Here is a 20,955-nt window from a genome sequence, read left to right on the forward strand (position 1 = left end):
AGCCCCAACTCTACATAGTATGCACCGGACCATGTCTCCAACTCGGTCTGGGAACTCGCAAGATGCCTGTGCACCCGTGCGTGCCCTGTTCTTTTCCCCTTCGTCCCCGTTACCTTCGTCCCGTCTCATTGCGATTGTCCACATTGAGATGGATAATTGTGGATGAGCCGAATACCGCAACGTCTGTTCTCTCCCATCTGCAGCGAACGCCGGCCACCACTCTTGTCTTTGCTTCTTTCTCTCTTCCCGCTTACTGGATTCTGAACACGGCGGACAGGTTTCGAGGAGGCGGTACGGTACACCGCCAGGCCAAGTATCCCGTGGTCGTCGCAGTCACTTGGCACAAGCTCAGGTACCTGACTCCCCTCTCACCTTGGAGGACGCAGTCCGTCACGGCTTGATCAGTCTTGGTCTAGCGTCCATGTGAGCAATTGAGCTAGCAGGGGTCATCCCGGCAGCATTGTGCGCAGTGTGCAGGGAAAGACAGCAGCGACAGCAGCAGCAGCAGCAGAAGAGCAGCACCTTGCGCCACGAGCCGTGAGCCATGAGCCTCGATTTTTTTTTTTCTTTTGCTTTCCTGTCTCCCCTCTCTCTTCAGAAGAGAGGATGAAAGTGAAATGCCCCTCCCCTCCAAAGACTGTCCCTCCCGTCCAGGTCCTCGTGTCTGCTGCGTCTGCGCGTGCTCTTCCTGGCCCCAAGCAGACGTTACGCGCCGCGGCCCCGTTTTTTGCACTCGGCTTCTTCCCTGTTGCAGACGCCATGTGAGGATCTCTCTTCACCCGTTTGGCAAGATTCAAATCTCCAATGCAAGGGCCCTGATGATCCACGTCTGCCCGCCATGGTTTTGCAGCCAATTTGCTTTCCTGCTGGGGACGGCGGGGAAGAAAGAAAGAATACAAGGCACGCCGCAGGCGAAACATGAATGTGTGAGCGGGAAGGACTCGGACTTGAGGACCGTGTTGCTGGGTCGCGCAAAGATGTGGCGATTGGTGAGGGTTGAAAGGAAGCGACTAATAAAAAGTCGTGGAGCCGCGACGGGGGGAGGAAGACGAAGGGCAGAAGAAAGGAAGAGGAACGAACACTTGCCCGTCCCGTCTGCTCTCTCTCTCTCTCTCTCCTGCGAGGCAGAAGTGGAATAAGAAAAGAAGAGACATCCAAGACCGAGAACAATGCCAAGACCCCTCCAAAAGCAGACGGGCAGGCAGAGAGCGAGAGAGAGCTAGTCGAGGTGACTGGACTATGGGCCAATGTCTTGCCATGGCTGGACGGGAGTGACAGAACGGCCCAATGAGTGGACGGACGGCGGACGGATTGGTGGTGGAAAGGCCAAAGAATGTACCTTGCTGCCAACCATTGAAATCCGAAGAAGCTGACGTGCGCTGGCGATGGAATGGAATGTACGAAGCCCAACCGCACGGTAACTGGTAAGCTGAGCTCTGCCTGGCCTGGCCTGGCTGGGCCGTTGGCCCGTTGGTTGTCGGACGGAGGACAGGCACAGAGGGTATCGAATGTCAGTCAGAAAGAGGGCATTTGGGGCATTCCATTCCTCAGCGGACGGATTGCCCGGGACCTTGTTCCTCGTCCACTCCCGTCGGTCCCTGGTTTTTGGTAAGGTTGTGTGAAGGAGCCGTGGCGCGTCTGTACCGCACCGCCAGCCAGCAGCAGCAGCACACTACCGGTCGTTGCCGACTCTGCCCTGCTCACCGGGTGATGTAAATCGCTGTCAAGTGAGACTCGTGACCGGGGTTTTCTGGAGATGGCCATGGGGCTGCTCCTCCACGATCTCTTGGTGAAGGTCATATTGATCGGCGCATCGCAATGCGCACGCTGGAGACGACGTCCATATCAGCCGCCTCCATCCTTCTCGTGTTGAGTCGAGCACCAGCAACGACAAGATGTAAAGTAAACACTTCGGAATGGCTTCAGAGGAGGTATATAGGTACCTGACTGGCCTCGGACAGCGAGCCCGGCCGTGGCCATGGGCTCTGACCCTGATCCCGGCGTTGAGTCTTTTGGTCTGTCTCTCCCGTGGGTTGGTTGACAAGGTCGGTCTGGAGCAACGGTGCTCGCACCACCCACCGCCATCCCACGTCTTTTCCTCTCTCTCTCTCTCTCTCTCTCTCTCTCTTCCTCTCGCTGCGCGTAAGGTACGAATAATGTTCGGTGGGCGTTGTAAGAGCGAGTGGTGAACAGTGGGAGGTAGGTGTCAGTCGCTGACCTGGAGTGCCTGACCTCGAGGCGCACATGGCTTGGGTGCATTTTTGTATCGTGTTAGCAAGGCAGAGCAACAGCGTGGGCGGGTGTTGACCGCTTCGCTCACCGCTGCAACGATAGGCTGGTACAAGGCAACTGCCGCCAGAGTGCTGCATCCAGGGACAGGCTTGTGAGGAGCAGGGTCTCGAGCAAGGTACCATGACCGTGGCTAGTGGTGAGGTGAAGCAGACAGGGTAGAGAAGCATGGGTTGTTGGTGTTTTGCACCACTCTGGAGCGCGCAATGAGGGAAAAGAGCATTATACTGCTGTTTCTGCTGCCCGGTCTCTGTTGCTGTCCGCTTCTGCTTCTGCCTTCCTCGCTGTTCTTGTCCTCTTTTTGAATGACACTGTCGCGAAGTAAAGGGATTGGGAGAGAGAGAGACAGGCAGAGATCCAAAGTCAACCACCGCTCGCACTTGGGGATGAATTGTATTCGCACCCCTGTCGTTACTACCACATCATCCCTACCCCCCATCCCCTCCTCGTCCCTCGTTCCTCCCCCCCCCCCCCCCCCCCCAAAGGTAAGGGGAGAAAAAAAAAGGACCAACTGCCGCCCAAAAAAAGGGACCCCATTTTCGCCAGGTGCCTGTGTGGAAGGCAGCCCACTTCAGCCCGCCCGCTGTCCGCCGGTGAGTGGCCCCTTGGTCCTTGGACGTCCCTTCGTTTCCTGTCCGCCAACCTTGTCCCGTCTGTTTCTCGTCGCCATTGGTATGTAGTCTGTATCGTTGGCAGCTTTTGTTGGTGTTGGTGTCGAATCCCAAAAAATCTAATCGCGGGCGTCCAGTCGTATCCTGATCCAGGCTTTGTCTGTGTCGAGCAGGTCGACAAGATCAGCAACAGGATGAGGGCACACTCATGCGTGCCTATGTGGTTGAGTGAGTTGAATGCCGCCGCCGGGTGATGCGCCAGTTGCCGGCGCACAAGACCACGGGCGGCTCATACACCTCGCTCGATGCGTGGCTCATACCCGACCCATGATAATCCCTCCTGGCTGGTGTACTTGCTGTGTGTGCGTGTGTGTCCCCGAAAACTTGTTGTAGGTATGTATGTTGGACGTTTCGTTTTGAGGCTCATCTGAAGATTTCACCTTGACGAGGAGTATTATTTTTATAATAGCGTATTCTGTATCATGTAATCTGTTTGTCTTTCTCTCTTGACATCAAACAACAACATCTTCTCTGACATACTCATGTATCTGTATTTCATCTACCTTTACTGCACAGCAAGTTATCGTCGTCCAGGGCCTGCCTCACCGGTACCTGGCTCCTCTTGGCGGTCCTGGGTGCGTGTGTCTCTCTGCCCTGCGCTGCCCTGTTCCTCTCTGCCTCTGGCTCCCACCTCCCACTTGTTGTTCCTATCTCCACACCCCCCTTTGCGGTATTCCCAGGTCGTCCCATCCAATCCCGTCTCCCCGTCCGCCCAGCCCACACACTTCAGAGTGTCTGCACTTCACCAGTCACCCTTCTTCTCACACGCCCTCCCCTCCCCTCTCTCCACTCGTGCATCTCGCCGCCCTGCAGGCCCCATCCTCTCTTCTCTCCCAGTCCAGTGCTTCTGGTCGTCGCTGGTTTCTAGTCTCTGCTGCTTCTGCTGCTTCTGTTCTACTGCTACTGCTGGCCCCCCCGTCACTCTCTCACTTCACACGTCCACGTCCTCTTCTTGGTTCCATCCCATCCTATCCCTAATCTCATCCACACACACACGCACACACGCACACACGCACACACACACACACACATATCTTTCTCTCTCTCTCTCTCTTCATCACCTACGCCCTCTCTCTTCTTACCCTCCGCCGTTCTCGCCCTCTCTCCCCTCCCTTTCCTCATGGCCAACTCCGCTTCTGCCTCCTCTTAAGCTCACCGGCGCGTGTTTCTGTAGTCTCCGTACACCGGCCTCATACATAGATAGGTATGGTATAGTGATGCACTGCCAACCCAACTCTCCCATCAACATCGTCACGAATATCTATCTACCTACAGCATTCTGTAAATTAGTAATACGACAACAGCATCTGCTCTTTTTCGTTTCAGCCACCCCAGTCGACGACTTGCAAAAATAGGCTCCACGCTTAAAAAGCGCCAATCCTGAGTCCACCAGAACCTAAATCAACTGGCACTGATCCAGCAAAGCCCATCTCCAAGGGCTCCACCGCGCCCAACGATCCCGTCCTCTGCCGTACCCGTCCACCTCATTTTCTATCGCCAGGTACCTGCCTTGCCTACACACTGCGTAGGTACGGATACTCTGTGCAAGAGGTACCACACCTGAGGTACAACAAGTACCCTGTTCCCGGTGCTGCCCTGCGCTGCGTGTACCACAGTACATTGGACAGGTACCCTGCCCACCTACGCACCCTACTGGCTGTGCTCACCTTCACCTCAACTTGGCTGCCGCTGCACCTTCTCCCACTGCACAGCGCCAGTGCCACTCACTCATTCACTCACTCCCCCCATCCCATAGGTACTGCCTGCGTAAGGTAGGTAGGTACCTCTCCCAGACCAGACAGACCAGACCAGGTGCATACCCATACCCATACCCATACCCATACCCATACCCATACCCAGACCATACCCATACCCATACCCAGACCATACCCAAACCCATACCCAGCACTCACACCCACTTGCTTTCATCTCCCAGTCCGCCTCTTTCCTCCTCCTTCACCACCACAACCACTCCTCCTCCTCTCCTCCTCCTCCACGCCGTCGCCGTCGAGTCGAGGTCGTCGTGTGTCCGTCTGTTCGACTGTCGCCTCGTCGAATGTCCACGATTCCCTCCCGTCGACATCGAAAGATTTCCGTACAGCTTCCTCCGGCGCGCTTCGCCTTATCCCGCTTTCGAAGCACCCCCGGTTCGCTTTGTCTCGACCTGCGGCTGCCGACACCCACCCTCCACTCTCTGGAATTTCGGCCGCTCCTGGACTGACACACCCAAAAACCAAAACAATCCACCGCCGACACTCACACCTCGTCGTGATCTTGTCGCTTTCATTCTGCTGTTCCTGCTCTTCGCGTTGGGAGAACATACTGGCCCTCGCAGCCCGGTCCTTACACAGCGACAGACCCGGCTCCCAGAGTCCGAACTACACGCTCTCGGATCGCCCTCCACGTAATCCCAGCAACCAGAAAAACACGAGACGGCATTCACCAGAACACGCCTCACCCGCCCGTCTTCTACCTCGTCTTCCACCACGACGACGACGACACCGACGAAACACCACCACCTCCGAAATACTCACGTCGCTTGAGAAGAGAGCCTTTTGCAGCACCCCAAATCCGCTGCAGCAACAACACGCAGGACCCACCTGTTGCCTTACAGTCACACGCAACAATCGGCTAGCTCTTTATGGTTGTCGCAGCACGTCGCTAGGCACCCAGCAGGCAGTCGACGGCTCTCCGCCTCATTGTTCAAAAATAGCCAGCATCTCTTCTGCTCTGCCTGGTTTTATTCGAGCAACCTCACTCCCTGATATCCTCAACTTTCCAGACCCGACAGCGGTCCCCGTCACGACAACCGCTCCAAGGTCCACGATCCACACCCTCGGAAAACCGCGACGATATAGAACGACTCGTCGCAGGGACTTGTTCAAACCCTGTGGAAAGCGGCCATGGCCGCGAACATGCAGCACATGGCGGGAGCGGCGGGGATGATGCAGCAACAGCGTCCCCGGCCCTCCCCAATTCAGTTGAACCAATTTCTCTACCAGACGATGCTGGCCCAGCAGCAGATTCACTCGGGCTGGCAGGCTGGCGTCGCGATCCAAGAGCGCATGATCAAATGCCATAACCTGTACGTTGCGTTGCGTTGCGTTGCCTTGCGCACTCCCCGTCCCGCTTTTTCGCGCCTCGCTTGGCCCGTTCCCCCTTCTGCCAAGCGCCCTGGCTGACGTGCTGCCACCCAGAATCACCAACATCGGACTCGCAGTCGCCAACATAGACTTTATGAAGGCTGCAGAGGTTGGCGTCAACTTCGAGCGAGAAGCCTTCAACAAGTCGGCCGACAAGGTAAGCAGTTGGACCAAGCCACGTTGAAAATTGCTCGCCTCCCGCAGCAAGGTGTGTGTGCACGACTAACCCACCGTCTAGGCCTCGTACGAAGCGCAAATGAGCAACAAGACGAACGAGTTTTTCCGTCGACGACAGGTCGCTGAGCAGAGCATGAGCAACAACATGCAGCAGGCCCAGGCGGCGGCCCAGGCTCAGCAACAGCTGATGATGAATCAGAACAACGCTATGCAGAACCAGATGGGTCGCGGTATGGGGCAGAACCCGCAGCAAGGTTTTCAGCACCTTCAGCACCAAATGCAGGCCTCCCAGCTACAACAACAGCAACAAGCGCAGATGGGCATCAACATGGGCAACCAGGGTGGTCAGCCCATCGGGCCCAACCAGCAAATGTTCCAGATGCCAGGTGGCGCACAGCAACGGCCCCAAAACGGTATTCCCAGCGACCAATCCAACCTGAGCCCAGCCGACCAGCAAAAGGTTGTCGAGCTTGCACAAAAGCTCATGGCTTCCTGCCCCGAATCCCAGAAGAACCATTACCGGCAGATCGTTCAGACACGTTTCGCCCAACGTTGCCAGGAGTACTCTGCGTCGGGCAAAGATCCCGTTCTCATTTGGTTCCAGCATCAGGCATTCCAAGGCCTGACCAAGAACATTGCGATGCAGAGGCAGCGTGCACAGCAGGGCATGCCCCCGAATATGAACCCAGCCCAGGCCGCGTTGATGCAGGCTGGCCGAGGGCAGATGAACCCCGCCATGATGAACGCCGCCGGCATGCAGGGTTACAACGGCGAGTCTGGTCAGTTCAACACGATGGAGAGCATTATGAACCAGCAAAAGGCCGGCATCCTGGCTCAAGCAGAAGGCCAGATGGTTGTTCCCGCCAGCAACGGCCCGGCTCGCAACGCGACGCCTCAACCTACCGCCGGGCCCCAAGGCATGCCGAACCAGGCTGGTCCCAACCAGACGCCCCGGCCACCTCAGGCCCAGCAGCAATTGAGCATGCAACAGGCACAGCAGTTGAAGATGGAACAGCAGCAATCTCAACACGCCGCTCAAATGCGGGCGCAACAGCAGGCCAGACAACTACAAGGACAGCCGAACGGTCTCGGCGGCGCGCCTCCATCGCAGAGCCCCGGCATGAACACGTTGAACACTCCCATGCGTCGACCTCCCAGCGCCATGAACCCCATGGACGGCCAAGGTGGAAACGGTCCATTCGCCAACACTCTGGGTGACCCGCGGTTCAACCAGGGTAACCAACGTCCTATGGGCGTTGGTGCTATGGCTAACAACCCAATCTACAACAGCATGATGTCCAACATGAATGCGGAGCAAAGATCAGCTATCCAGCAACTTCCACAGGACAAGCTCCATGAGGTCATGGGCAAGTGGCAGGAACAACAACAGCGGACCCGCCAGATGAACGCCATGAACCCTGCCATGCAGAGGGCCGGCCAACCCGGCGGCTTCAACATGCCGAATGGACAGTACGGCATGATGCAACAACAGCCGGCACAGGGTGCACCCAACCCGCAGCTCATCGCTCAGCAGCAGCAAATGTTGGCCAGGCTTAGGAACCAGGGGACGCCTCTGGCACCAGCGCACCAGGTGATGATGGATGGTTTGGATCTCCCTCCTCCAGTGCTCGCTCAGATTGGTACCCAGCTCCGCGCCCCTCCCGAGGTTCGCAAATGGAAGGATCTCAGGGCCTGGCTCACACAAAATCCCATTGCGCCTCAAGTCCAGACACAACTTGAGAGGGTCCAAAGGCAGCAGTTCGCGCAGTTTATGCAGAGACAGATGGAGAGGAGGAACCAGGCCGCGCAAGCCCAAGCACAGGCGCAACAGCAGCAACAGCAACCCCAGCAGCAACAGCAGCAACAGCAACCTCAACCCCAACTGCAACAGAACCCTCAGCAGCTCCAACAGCAGCCTCAACAGCAGCAGCTCCAGCAGCAGCAGATGAACGGCATGCAGCCTGGCAACCCTGGCCTCAATCAGCAGGCTCCTGGCCAGATGAGCATACCCGCCAGTATGCTCGCCCAAATGCCCCAGGTCCAGGTCACACCCCACGACATCATGAACGCCCGCAAGGCGAACCCTAAGGTGGCGAGCCTGACGGATGACCAACTCCGGGCGTTCATCGTCCAGATCAAGCAACGCCAGATGGCTGCCGCTATGCAAAAGGAAATGGCCATGAGGATGCAGCAGGGTGGCCAAGGGCAGCCGGGCGCGCCAGTTTCCGCTCCTCAGCCTCCGCAACCCGCAATGGCACAAGCCGGCGTTCCTCAGCCGAACCCCACGCCCACACCTACCCAGCCGACGCAGCATGCTCCGCCGAAGCAGCCGAGCGCCACGCCGGATCCGAAGACTGTTGCCAACGCCGCTCGGCCACCAAACAACAACCGCCCAGCGCCGACGAACCAGCAGCAGCCCCCGAACCCCTCGCCGGCAACGGCGCAGAAGAACCTGAAGCGCCCCAGCACTGATGACGCTCCCGATGTTCCTCAAACCGCCGCTCAGCCCCAGCGACCGGCAATGCCCCGACAAATACCGACCCTCACTCCTGAGCAGATTGCAAACTTGAGTCCCGAGCAGCGGGCCAAGTATGAGCAGATGAAGGCTCGTCAGCAGGCCATGGCAGCCGCTGGAGCCGCGGGCATGGAAAACGACTTTGAGAAGCTGCGACGAATTGGCCAGGAGGAACAGAAGGCCATGATGACGGAGAACATGCCCGACATCCCGATGAACCCGAATGAACGAGCGGAAACGGCACAGCTGCTGATTAGACTGGTGCACGACATGGGCAAGATTGGCAAGGCCTTGGGCAGGTGGTACGCGGCCACTCGAGACGACGCCCGCGCGAGGGCCTACTTTAGAGCTGTAAGCACACTCCTCTGATGAGGCGAATCAATCACTGACACACAGCAGCGCATTCGTATGATTAAGCAGTTCGAGGACGGAGAAACCATGTTGAACCCCAAGGCGGTGTTCAGCATCCGGCCCGCCGAGATCAACGAGGTCAGGCGCCTACTTGAGACCATGGCGCGAGACTGCGCCAACTTCCAGAAGAAGGGTGCCGCGCCGCCTCAACAGCAAGGCGGACAAGCTGCACCAAACCAGGCAAACGCTACACCCACACAGGGTGGACAGCCTGCTCCGTTGAGTGCCGCGAACCTGGAGAAGCAGACGCAGGCGCTGAACAAGATGCACAGTCGATCCAACAGCAAAAGCGGCGGGCCACCGGCGGCACCGACCACGAGCCAGCCCCCGTTCTCGTTCGGCGCGACGTCTCCCCACGGGCAACCTACCTACGCACAGCCAAAGCCCAAGGTCAGCAGGGACAACCTCACACTTCCGCCGAGGAAGAAGACCAAGACCGACACACCACCGCAGCCGAGCCAAGCAACGCCGTCGCCACAGATCAGCAAGTCCGGCTCACCGGAGCTCAAACGACAGCCGGCGCCGGAGCCCAAGGCGCCGCCCAAGCCCATGTTTTTGTGCCCGGAGGCGGACTGCGAGATGGCCACGACCGGTCTCCCGTCGGAGCAGGCACGACAGGCCCACATTCAGGAGGAGCACGTCAAGCCCTTGGAGGACCCGATGAAGTTCATGCAAGAGAATCTGGCCCTTTCGCTGGGCCTAGATGTCAACGGCCAGGTCAAGATGGAGCCTCAGGCGCAGCTCATGGGACAGAACCCGTCCAAGCAGGGTCAGACTCCGGGAAGCAACCCGGCAGCCACGCCCATGTCCCGCGACGCTTCCATGCAACGTACCGGCAGCAAGGTGGGCGGCAAGCAGGACACGAAGCCTGTCATCAAGATGGACGGCACGCCGAAGCTGGAGAACAAGCAGCCCGAGATGGGCGGCGCCCCGCCCGCGCCCATGGATGCTTGGGCCAACACCATCGACCCTGCGAGCCTGTTTACCAACCTCGGCAATTTTGAGATGGGTGCCGGCGGCGTCATCAGCGATATGGGTGTGTACCGGTCGCTGACGCCGAACGACACGCCCGAGTCGAGCAAGGACAGCGGATCGTCGGAGCCCAACAGCGACATTTCGGAGAACGCCAACTTGGATATCGACCTCAACTGGCAGCCTGTTGACGTCGACCTGCTCCTGGACATGAACAACATCAACATGGACGGCGGTCTCGACAGTTTCCCCAACGGTAGCGGCGAGTTCGGTGCGTTGATGCTCGAGGAGGCGATGCCGGTGGAGCAGTTCCCCAACTGGGACGAGGTCAACCCCGATTTTAACAAGCCGTTCCAATTCGACAACAGCTTGTATTCCTTGGACGTTTCCGGATCGTCATGAGGAGAGAGCAGGGAAAGAAGGAAATCAAAAAAGACAGAGGACAGGGACAGGGAGAGTGTGAGATGTTTTGAATACCCCGGAGGAGATTCCAACGAATGATGACCAGCCGGTTCTTCGGACGGGTGGGAAGGGTTAGCATCAGGAAAAGCAAGGCTTCGGCGTTCCTTTGGTGGGCAGTGGCCGCTGCCTCTGGGTCGGTCTATTTGCGAGCGATGATTTTATATGGATACACAACCCTCGGACGAGGGGGTGGAGTGCTTTGCATTGTGTTTTTTTGATCATACTCGTTCCTTTCAGTATTATTGGAAGCCGTTTGGCTCGAGGTTTGAGAGACGATTACGCGTTTGTACCTATTGATCTGCGAAGGGCGGAAGTCTTAGTTGTTTTCTTTGGCGCCGACAAAAGGCGCGACTCTTGCAAGGGCGAGAGGAATGATACCCGAGATTCAAAAAAAAAAAAAAAAAAAAAAAAAAACCGGAAAAGTCCCTAGCATTTTTGTGATGTACGGAGTATGTGCTGCAGCAGTTGGAAGTTTAATGAGCAGTGACGACATGGTACACGGTCTCTGGCGGTGGTTCAGTGTTAATAAGACGCGTGTTGGTGGGCAATTTACGGCGTTGGGCGACCCATGAAGGGATGGGGGGAGCTGTCACGTCGATCCCAGCAGCGTGGACCCTGACCCCGTACCTGCATTTCACTTTCTTCAGCGCTAGGCCGCATCCGCTCACAGGTGGCTAGTGAACCCCTGCAACGACAGACGCGCCTCTGGGGACATGCAGGGTTATGTAAGCCGCGTTCTGGACCATGGGCGCTCTGTGATGCGCATCATGCCCTGGAGCGGGCGCTGTAGCGTGCTGAGGTAGGGGCCGTACAGCGGCACCACAGCGGACTGGCGGCAGGGGTACGCGCCCGCCGCCAGCCACCGAGACAGGGGGGACGGAGGGGGCACCAAGTTGCACCAACCGTCCCCGGCCCGCGATGGATGTTGGTGGGGGACAAGACGAACCGCGAATGCTGCCAGTGTGTGAGGTGCTGTATTTCAGCAGGTAACGTGCTTTTACAGCGGTGTTCGTCCGCTAAAGACTGGTCGCGACTTAGCAGACCAGGCCGCCGTTGGAGCGACCCGACCTCACACGAGCAGAGCAGGCGACGCTGCATATTTCCCGGGTACGCGTTCGCCTGCATTCGCTTGTCCGAATCCTGTCAACAACACGCTCCCTCCCTCCCTCTTTAATACCTCTTGGGGCATTTTCCCATTTTCCCTTGCTCTGTGTCGAGAATCCTTCTCGAGCAGTTGTCCTCCTTTTTCTGTCTCCCTAGACTCTCAAGACACGGGCGAGAGCATCTCAACAACGTTGACCGACGCACTTGTGCTCTATTTGTTTGTTTGGACAGCTCTGTGGATTCCAAAACGGCCGTCCAGTTGCTACAGCTGCACGCGGGCACAAGTCGTCGATCATTCGTTCGGTCCGCTACGGCCCAGCCCAGCCACGAAACCGTACCTTTTGCCCCGAAAGTCGCTCAGGTTGCACTCCGGAATCCTGAATTGACCTTGTTCTTGCAGCTGCAGCACTCTGCCCTCAACCTCACTTCTACCAATCCTCCTCCTCCCTTACCCTCCCTCACCTCAATCTCCATTGCGAGGCTTCTTTCCTTCTCGTCCCCTCCACCACAGCAGCGGTTCCCGTAAACCACAGACACCATGAACCCCTCATCACCAGCCAAGAGACGCGCCCTCGCGCCCCTGGACGCGAACGTCAACGCGATGTCGCCCAAACGCCAGCTGCACAACAAGACCACGATGCCCGGCTCGCCTCTCAAGAGCCCAATCAAGTCTCCCCTGGGCCTGAAGAGGTCCCTCGACACCGTCATCTTTGACGAGAACAGCGTCGTCCCCAAGAAGAAGCAGTGCCAGGAGCCCGTCAAGGTCGCCGCACCCTCGCCCGCACCCGCACCCGCACTGTCACTCAAGGCGGAGCGTGTGTCTGCTGCAGCAGCTTCTCCCGCACCCGCAGCAACGTCCACGCCGCCTCCTGCACCCGCACAGACCGAGGAGGACATGCCCAACGCGAAGGAGGTGAGGGGCCTGCATACATCACCCGAGGGGAGCGGAGCTAATGCGTGTGAGGCACCGCAGCAAACGACGCAAGAAGAACCCCTCCATCTCAAGCCCGAGAAGAAGGACGCCATCACCACCGCCGCGGACGACGAGCAGACGCCCCGCAGGTCCGCGTCCCCCGCCACGTCGTCCGTGTTCGATAACTCCGCCATGGACACGTCCCAGAACACCACCATCCTCACTGAGCCGGACCAGGAGCAGGCGGCCAGGACGACGACGACGACGCTGCCGCCGCCGAGGCCGAGGAGGTTGTTGACGCGCGAGGAGGCGCGACAGGTACGGCGAGACAGTACGGGGGACAAGGAACGAAATGCTGACTGGCGTCTGCTACAGAAAGCTCGCATCTTGAGGCTGAAGCTCGGCCTCGCCAACTACAAGCTCCAGACGGGGCAGGAAGACGTGCCCCTCGACAGGCTGCAGGTCAGGCCGCTGCCCGGGCAGGAGAAGAGGGCGTTGCCGAGGGTCACGGTCCAGCCGCCCTCGAGCCGCGACGGACCCCCTGAGAGCGAGGCCACCATCGAGGCGGACGACCGCAGGGAGGAGGAGACGCAAGAGGAGGAGGTCGTGGTGACCAAGCCTGAGAAGACTACGCTGCAAACCGTCCCCGAGGAGACTTCGACGGCCGAGGATTCAGCAAGCCCTGTCTGCGGAGGGGCCGTGAGCAGTCTGCTCAGTCTGGCGAGGGCCTCGTCGTCCGTGTCTGCCTCGTCATGACGTGTCGATTACGGATTTTCTTTTTAGTTGCATTTGGGAGATTTATGACTGGGGTTTGATATCCAGCATCACGTCACAGCAAACGAGTTGGACAATATCGCGAGATACGTTTTTGGGGTGGCTGATCTACACATGCTGTCGGATCTCATCTCAAATCTTATGTCCAGGGAGGATGGGGTGGAGGTCATTTGTCTGATTAATTAGTCTCGGCGTCTTGTGGCAAAGACGCGCGAAGAGTAGAAATACCCTTGTCACGCTACAGCATGAAGGGCCGGCGTTACACGGAGCATAGGAGCATTAGGTAACCTCACATTCTTTCTCCGGAGGGAAAAAAGGGGGCGGGAGTACTGCGGTAATTGACGCTGGTCTTTCTGGCCACACAAAAGAGGGAACTTGTTCGTCTGATATTCTTGTGGTGGTTGCATTGCAGCTCCAGGGCGTGAGGAGAAGCCAGGCTAAGCTTTTTCGTGATATGGATGTAAGGGGTGAACTATGCTAAGTTGGAGATGGTGTGCTGGTTGACGGCCGCTACACGACGGGATAGGACGGCGGGTGCGGGGTGGACATTGGGAAAACGAAGGTTCGGGTCTAGACCGAACGGGCGGGGAATGGAGGGAGGGGTTGGTTTGTGTATTGTCGTGTGCGTGTTACGGTCACGGCGCCGTGGGGGATGGGGTACGGCGCGGCGATCGGCGGTGGGGCGGGGACCGGGATCACGGCGCGGGAGTGGGAGTTGGGGGTCCTTGGGGGGACGTGGACGACGTCGATGATATAGAACAGCGAGAAGTCGTTGGTCGTAGTAGTTTGGATGAAGGTGCATCAAGAATCGTGTCTTGACACCGCTGGCCATTAGTGTGCTTGCAATTGCTCAAGGGCGAGACCAGCGGCAACAATCCGTAGGCAGCGAGCGCTTCATCCCGTCGGCAATTGAGCGTGGACAACAGTCTCGCATCGAAACGTAATTGAGGAGTGATGGCGATTAGTTTCAAGAATCCAATCCTTCGGCTCTGGACCTTAGAGCATGACCAGCACGCTTCGCGAGTATCTTCTGCAGGTCTGGAAATGTCTTTATTATACAGAGTGTCACCGTGACTTGAGCGGAAAGGAAACGTCGTTCAGTGATTGTTAGCTTAATCAGACCCATTAGAGTTCGCAGTGCGTATGATGTTATGTAATAAAGTAGTGGATCTGAGAGACTAACTCAGATGAAGAGAATTATACAGCAAAGGCGGGCTCAAATATGAAAGTAGTCAATCTGAGTAGACTGTTTAGACCCACTTAAGTTCCTAAGTCGCTGCTTACTGCGAAATTCCCAGCTCTGAGTAGGCACCTCAGCAGCCGGGCTCTACAGTGTGATCTGCCACTCACTAGAAAGTTGATAGGTCCTAGAGACGCAGCTCAGATCGACTAAAGCGTGGTTTGAGGCGCGATTCGCAGCTGATTTCTCGTCGTCTGCCACCTATTTTTTCCCAGCATCTCCGTCCTATGCCCGCCGGTCGTGCCCGCCCCGTCTTGCATCTTCTCTACCTACCTAGCTAAAGCATGACAGCAATACTCGGAAGATTTTGTCTTCTACTCATAATGGATAGAGCCCACATACCCACTAGAACTTCTCTTCGTAATTTTGTTCGGCGGCGTGCGGCAGAGCGGCAGCTCGCCAAGTATCTATGGTCGGTAAACAGGCCACGGATGGCAGTCAAGTCACGGATGGAAGCCGGGTCGCAGTTAGGTCAAGTTTTACTTTGATTAGCTACCTGCCCATCTATCCTCCACTGGCATTGTGTGCCTTCCTTCATTGAATACGCCATCAAGCGTGCTTTCACGATCCCGTTGTGGGGATATCTCTCTAGTATGACAACCTTCCTGGCGCCAGGTGCCAACTCTGGTTGATACCGAGGGCCGCAAACTCTTCGGCAGTAGTGGAGGCCGGAAGTGGCTCTGAGGCCCCGTTGTCGCTGTTGTCCGGGTATGACGTATTCGGGTCGTTGATAGAAGGGTCATCCAGCATCATGGAGTCGGCCCCGCGATCAGGAGAATGATTGTCCCACAAACGTCCCAACTCCTTTAATTCTCGCGTTCGTCGAGACATCTCCTCATTATTCTGGCGGAGTGACTCTTCGAGTTTCGTTATCGAGCTGGCCTGCTCGTTCAGCTGCTGTTCGAGAAGCTTCGTCTTATTCAGCTGCTGTTGTAGAAGCTCATCCTTCTCCTTCAACTGCTGTTTGAGAAGCTTCGTCTCATTCAGCTGCTGTTGAAGTGCCTCGTCCTTTTGACGCAGAATGTTTCTGTCTCCTGTGATTTGATGCTGGGCCCCCATGCCGTGTCGGGTGGCTCTTGATCGGTCTGCTGCTGGTCGCCCAAACGCTTGTGGCGATTCTCGGCCTTTGCCTTGTAGCGGCGAACTGCGACGAGGGCTCGCTCAATGTAAGTGGTGAGCGCCGATGGGCCTAGAGGCGGGTTGTCTGTAGAAGAGTTGTACATGTGCTCCTTTATGAGCTCTGTTGGCAGGAAGGAGGGTATCCCCATGTACGCCGTTCCATCCAATGCTTTTTGGACGGACGCCAGATCATACCGAGAAATGGTGTAAACGTTGACAGGGCCATTCTTATCGGTAGTGTCCACGCGGGCCTCGACTTCGACAATTTCCTCCAGGGCCGTCAGGAAGAGCGAAAAGATCGATGGCGTGCGCTGCTGCTTGAGCCGCTTTCGCACCTGTTTATGCAGGTTGTAAATAGGCAGATTCTGGCCCTTGGTTTCCTTAATGACCTCCTCAAATATCTTGAAGAATGGGTCCTCGTTTGGACGAACAAGCTTCCATGAGCGCAGGTCGCGGTTCCTCAGTATGGAAGTGTATTGCAGCGCAATGACGAGAAGTCTGGGATCTCTCCCCCACAGAGGGTGCGGGATGAGATGGTACAGGGTCAAGCTGAATTTCGGAGCCCATTTGTCCCGGATCTTGCCAATGTTTCCGCCGTATACGAGGTCGTATTTTTCGGAGATGAGCTCGAACGGCGTGATACCGAAGAATCTGAGTGATTGCCGGAATGCCTTGCCAATGTCGGCATCCTTGTACTCGATGAGATCTAACCGATACGGGTCTGCCTGCCAGCTGCTTTGGAGCGCAGTTTCATCGTCTGTCGACCAGTCTTGATCATACTCCGTCTCTGGTAAAGCTCGCGGCAAGAGCACCTCGAGGTCTGGTTTCGGCAGCTTGCGGACGGCTTGTGCGTTGAGGGTCCCGGTGGTATGGAATACGGCGTACTCGTAATCCACCCATGCTGACTTGTCCTTGCCCTGACAGACGTGTTCTACGTCCTCTTCGCCTGTCTTAGCTTTCGCTTTGCGAGACTTTTTGACATTTTCAGGGTCGCCATCGTGGCTTGATGGGCGCTTTTGGTGCGTTGAAGTTGACTCCATCTTGGGCTGATTTATGCGCAGGAGGGTTGTACGGGAGAAAATTTGCGCGGATGAGCGGGCTAAAGGAGGAGAGGAAGAAAGCGAATATTCTGCGCGGTGTGGCAGATCCTGAGTTGTAGGCAGGAATGGGAAGGAACTCCCGCTCGAAGTGGGAGGTGCCTTCCTGGCAAAGGGGCCTCACGTTAGAATCTCAAGTCCACGGCCCACACCCGCACACTTTGCCAGGAGGTTGCCTACCTTTCCTGTGTTAGTGAGAGCGACTTAGTTCTTAGAGGTTAGGCTACTATTGGGGTATTTTCTATCTTCTCTATCGTCGTCCTTATCTTTGTCGTCGTCCTCGTCGTCCTCGTCGTCGTACTCTTCGTTGTACTCGTTGTCCTCGTCGTTCTCGATCGGTGGATGATACACCTCCAACATGAAGCAGACAAGATGGATAGTAGACAGAGACAAATCAGGCGGGCTATTTACTGGGCCCACGAACTGCCGCTTCTATATCCAGGCGCTGGGTGGTGCCCCCCCTTTTTTCTTTTGCCAAGTTCCGCGCCTAGTCATGACCAACTGGAAAAACTTTGCTCTGTGGACAGAAAGGATGGACGTGGAAATTAATTCGCAAGGTCTGAGTGCGAGATAATAATGACTTTGGTTTACGCACTTGGCCGCCTGCTTCTGGCACGGTTCGTGATTGGTAGAAACGACAGCGTATCGCATTTCACGTACATTTTCACTTACGTAGTTCGTTAATGGCCAGATGAGGTATTCGGATTTGGTCTACGACTGTAAACCTTTCCATCTGTATCATTTGACCACTATTGACCCCTCCGTGCCATGCATCCATCAAATCGAGCTACCTATTATGACTGATAAAAGGTCGGGAGCTTTGTGCCAATGTGTACCCAGAATAGTAACGGAAGACATTGTTGATCTTTCGAGCCTTTATGGACTTGACATTCCTCCTCCTTGGAAACAGTAGACTCCCCTGATTCTGCGTACTCAAGGAACGTTTCTTGAGATTGTCTGAAACCTTCGGCGAATGTCTCAAAAACTTCTGAAAGGAGTTAAACTTACCCATTATGGCGCTTTCGTTGAAATTCTTGGCCTTCGCAATGGCTTCAACTCTCCCGTTGACATGGACCTTGTCTGTGTCGACTTTGCAATGCTCAGTGCGAGCGAGTCATCTTCGTGACGATTTGTCCGTCCACCTAATTTGTGCGTTTGTGGACCTTCTTATCGATCTTGCTGCTGGACTTTGTTGAGGTTACGTTGTCCAAGGCGGTCTTCACGGTATGCACTGCGGCGATTTTGTCGACCTTCTTGGTGATTGGTTCAATGGCTTTAGTCATAGTGTTTAAGCCTTCGATCTCGCCGTTGATTTTCCGTTTGGTCTCTGAAACCAGAAATACGGCTTCGAGTATCTCGGCGACATCGTCCTTGGTGCTGTCGAAGTCTTCATCGATGATCTCTGCGGCGATCGTCTGCTCGCCTTGCAGTCTGGGGCATTTCGCCAGTTGCTTGTCTGCCTTGGCTATGGGACCGTCTAGCTTCCCGGTAACTCCCTCATGTTGGCCGACAATTGGGTGTGCCCTGGATCAATTTGCAGACGAGAAACGTGTCCTAGGAAATCATTTACCTATCAGCTTCCAGAGCAAGGCCTTTGTTGGCCAGTTCAACTAGACCCCTTACGAGTGCTTGCAGATGCACCGAGCTTTTAGCTTAATGTCGATATTCACAATCAATGATGAATTCATGACGCCACATCAGAGGGAAAGGAAACGGGCAAAAAGCTCAGTTTGACGATGCAGCAAACCTATGTTTGCACCCATTTCATGACCTGCTGCATCAACATGAAGCAAAGGCGTGGATCCGGGAAGGACGCCCTGGTCATTCCTTTATAGCTTCCAGTGAGACCTAGGGGACGTCTCGGGCTATTGGCAGTAGTGCGGACAAAGCCAAGAGGCCAGCTGCTGTTGACTTGAATTCCTTCTGATTTGACCGATGGAGAGCTCCCTCAGCATTAGCTTCATGTTCATCAAGATGAACTCAGCAAGTACTGTGTGATACTACAAACCTACGTGAAAGCGAGCCCATGGCTTGATATTATCATTCAACCTTAGCCGGGTGATTGAGCTCTGAGATACGCCAGACTTCAAGTAGGCTACTGCGATCTTCTGACAGTATAAAATCTGCCAGATAACTAACCGTTCCTTCGCCGGTAAGCGAGACGGCCATGCCGCCGTTATTCACGGTACCGGGACTGACGTTGGGAACATCGGAGCCGCGTCGGCTCGGCCTGGCAGCTGCCCAAAGTATCGGAGCCCTGCGACATGGGTCAAGGCTGGATCTCGACAGCAAACGGCTTTGCGACGTCGGCCGCATGAGATCATCATGTAATAAGAGCCTCAGATATTGATACATTATCAGACTATCTGTGTTCCTGGAAAGTCGGCCACTGGATCTTAGGACTCAGCCGCTGTAGGTAAAGATAATAGGGGCTCCAGGTCGTGAAGTTAATCAGGGGTTCCGTGCTCTGGGTTACGTCTTTACAGCTGAGATTGAGGGACGTGCTACTAGATGCTCGTTCCTCGATCTACTGGTCCTAGAGGAACCATCGCGAAATACACTCATGCTCCGAAACTCATCTGTCGTAGAGACTGTTCCCGAAAGGACGTTTCCGAGTCATAGAAATGCTGCCCTTGAAGAGACCGTGTTGAACCCAACGAGTCGTGATTTCTAGACATCGGCCTTCTAAACAAATAATCGGAAAGCGATCGGAGCCGACATGCCAGACTCGGTGCTATTACACCTCTCTCAACTGCCGCCAGGCCACTGGTCCGGGCTCAGAGGCTATATCACAGAACAGAATGGCGCGACTTGTAGTGTAGAGCTTACCCAGCCCTGTTCATGATTCACGATCCCTCCCCGTATCAGCCTCCCGTCAAGCAAACTTCCTCTTCTTAGACAACACATCAGACCCTCTCCCTGGCCCACGGCTGATCTTACAAAAGTCACGGCGAATTCTTCTCTCCCCCGCAAAGTCTCACCATCGGCAGTTGTGAAGCCTCCCCCGGATTTCTGCCTTTTCTCCCCCACGGGCAGAATCCGGCGCGGCAATGATGGAAAACATGTATCGCCGGCTGCCAAAGGAGGGCGGGCGGGGTAGCCCGAGCCGACGGATCTGTCGCCACGATGGCACGATATCCAACAAACAAGCTCGACACGACCCGATCAGAGCCCCCAGTACGAACACAGTGGCAGAAATCCGGTGAATCTGCAACTGGCTTACTCCATCGGGCAAATATAGGCCGACTTCAGCCTCATATAGGTAGCCATACCCTTTTTCCAGGACACACATCCCCGGACTGTGTGCCTGTAAGTTTGCAAAGAGGAACCGAAGCGAACCGGTCGTCAAGTGTCTCCCCATGCTTCGCACAATCACTAAACATTCCTGCCAGTTCCCCCTCTGAAAATCGATGACAACTCGACAAAATAACAAAAGAGCAAAGCCAGCAAACGCTTATTCCGAAATACGTGATTTGATTGCACTGCCCCCCGTGCTCGGGATACCAAGACGATAATTGGCTCCTTGGTTGGTTCGCATCTCCCCCTCCCCACCAACCCGTCCTGAGTTCATCGTCCCAAGCGTTTTTGTCTTTCCTCACGTCCCGCTATGCTGTCAATGTGGCGGGGGCCTTGAGGTCAGACGAGAAGGGAAAGAGGAAGATTGGGAAATTGTCAGCCAAATCGGACGATCCTGAACTGGCAATGCAGAAAAGCCCGAAAGTGCGAAAGACACGAAGAAATCCCATGTTGAATGCGAAATGCAAATCAGCCAACATTCATGTAACTTTGCCATTTTCCGTCTCCGTTCTCTACCAGACGCAGGGCGTAACGTCAAGTCAGTTTCCCATCGTAAGTTCATGACCTCGTCTTTCCCATCACTGTTCATGTCACAGGTTCCCTATCGCCGTGGATTTCGACGCACAATGGCCGTCATGTACGCCATCGTCCCTATTGCTGGTCCTCTCAATCACATCAACCTGTCGCGCTCGGAAACGCACAGACACTCGCAACATTCTCGTCATCGTCCGACAACACCAACCTACCAATTCCTGGGCGGCGCATCCCACA

The 20,955-nt window shown here is 55.9% G+C and overlaps 4 protein-coding genes across 4 annotated transcripts; 2 read left to right on the forward strand and 2 right to left on the reverse strand.

Annotated features, from left to right (window-relative positions):
- Positions 1-2,703: 2,703 nt before the first annotated feature.
- CGCA056_v007090 (uncharacterized protein) lies at positions 2,704-3,218 on the reverse strand (the record flags this gene model as incomplete). The annotated part of the gene is made up of 2 exons (XM_037322339.1): positions 2,704-2,994; positions 3,129-3,218. 2 exons carry the CDS (start codon positions 3,216-3,218, stop codon positions 2,704-2,706), a joined length of 381 nt encoding a protein of 126 aa, XP_037179676.1.
- A 2,645-nt stretch (positions 3,219-5,863) lies between these two features.
- CGCA056_v007091 (uncharacterized protein) lies at positions 5,864-10,580 on the forward strand (the record flags this gene model as incomplete). Its single annotated transcript, XM_037322340.1, has 4 exons — positions 5,864-6,045; positions 6,158-6,260; positions 6,342-9,146; positions 9,195-10,580. The coding sequence occupies 4 exons, from the start codon at positions 5,864-5,866 to the stop codon at positions 10,578-10,580; spliced, it is 4,476 nt and encodes a 1,491-aa protein (XP_037179675.1).
- A 1,702-nt stretch (positions 10,581-12,282) lies between these two features.
- CGCA056_v007092 (uncharacterized protein) lies at positions 12,283-13,413 on the forward strand (the record flags this gene model as incomplete). Its single annotated transcript, XM_037322341.1, has 3 exons — positions 12,283-12,657; positions 12,709-12,975; positions 13,033-13,413. 3 exons carry the CDS (start codon positions 12,283-12,285, stop codon positions 13,411-13,413), a joined length of 1,023 nt encoding a protein of 340 aa, XP_037179678.1.
- Positions 13,414-15,654: 2,241 nt separating this feature from the next.
- Positions 15,655-16,830, reverse strand: CGCA056_v007093 (uncharacterized protein; the record flags this gene model as incomplete). Its single annotated transcript, XM_037322342.1, has 1 exon — positions 15,655-16,830. The coding sequence occupies one exon, from the start codon at positions 16,828-16,830 to the stop codon at positions 15,655-15,657; it is 1,176 nt and encodes a 391-aa protein (XP_037179677.1).
- Between the last annotated feature and the right edge of the window lie 4,125 nt (positions 16,831-20,955).

This window comes from Colletotrichum aenigma (genome assembly GCF_013390185.1).
Source record: "Colletotrichum aenigma strain Cg56 chromosome Unknown KSG_Cg56_contig04, whole genome shotgun sequence".
Taxonomy (NCBI): Eukaryota; Fungi; Ascomycota; class Sordariomycetes; order Glomerellales; family Glomerellaceae; genus Colletotrichum; species Colletotrichum aenigma.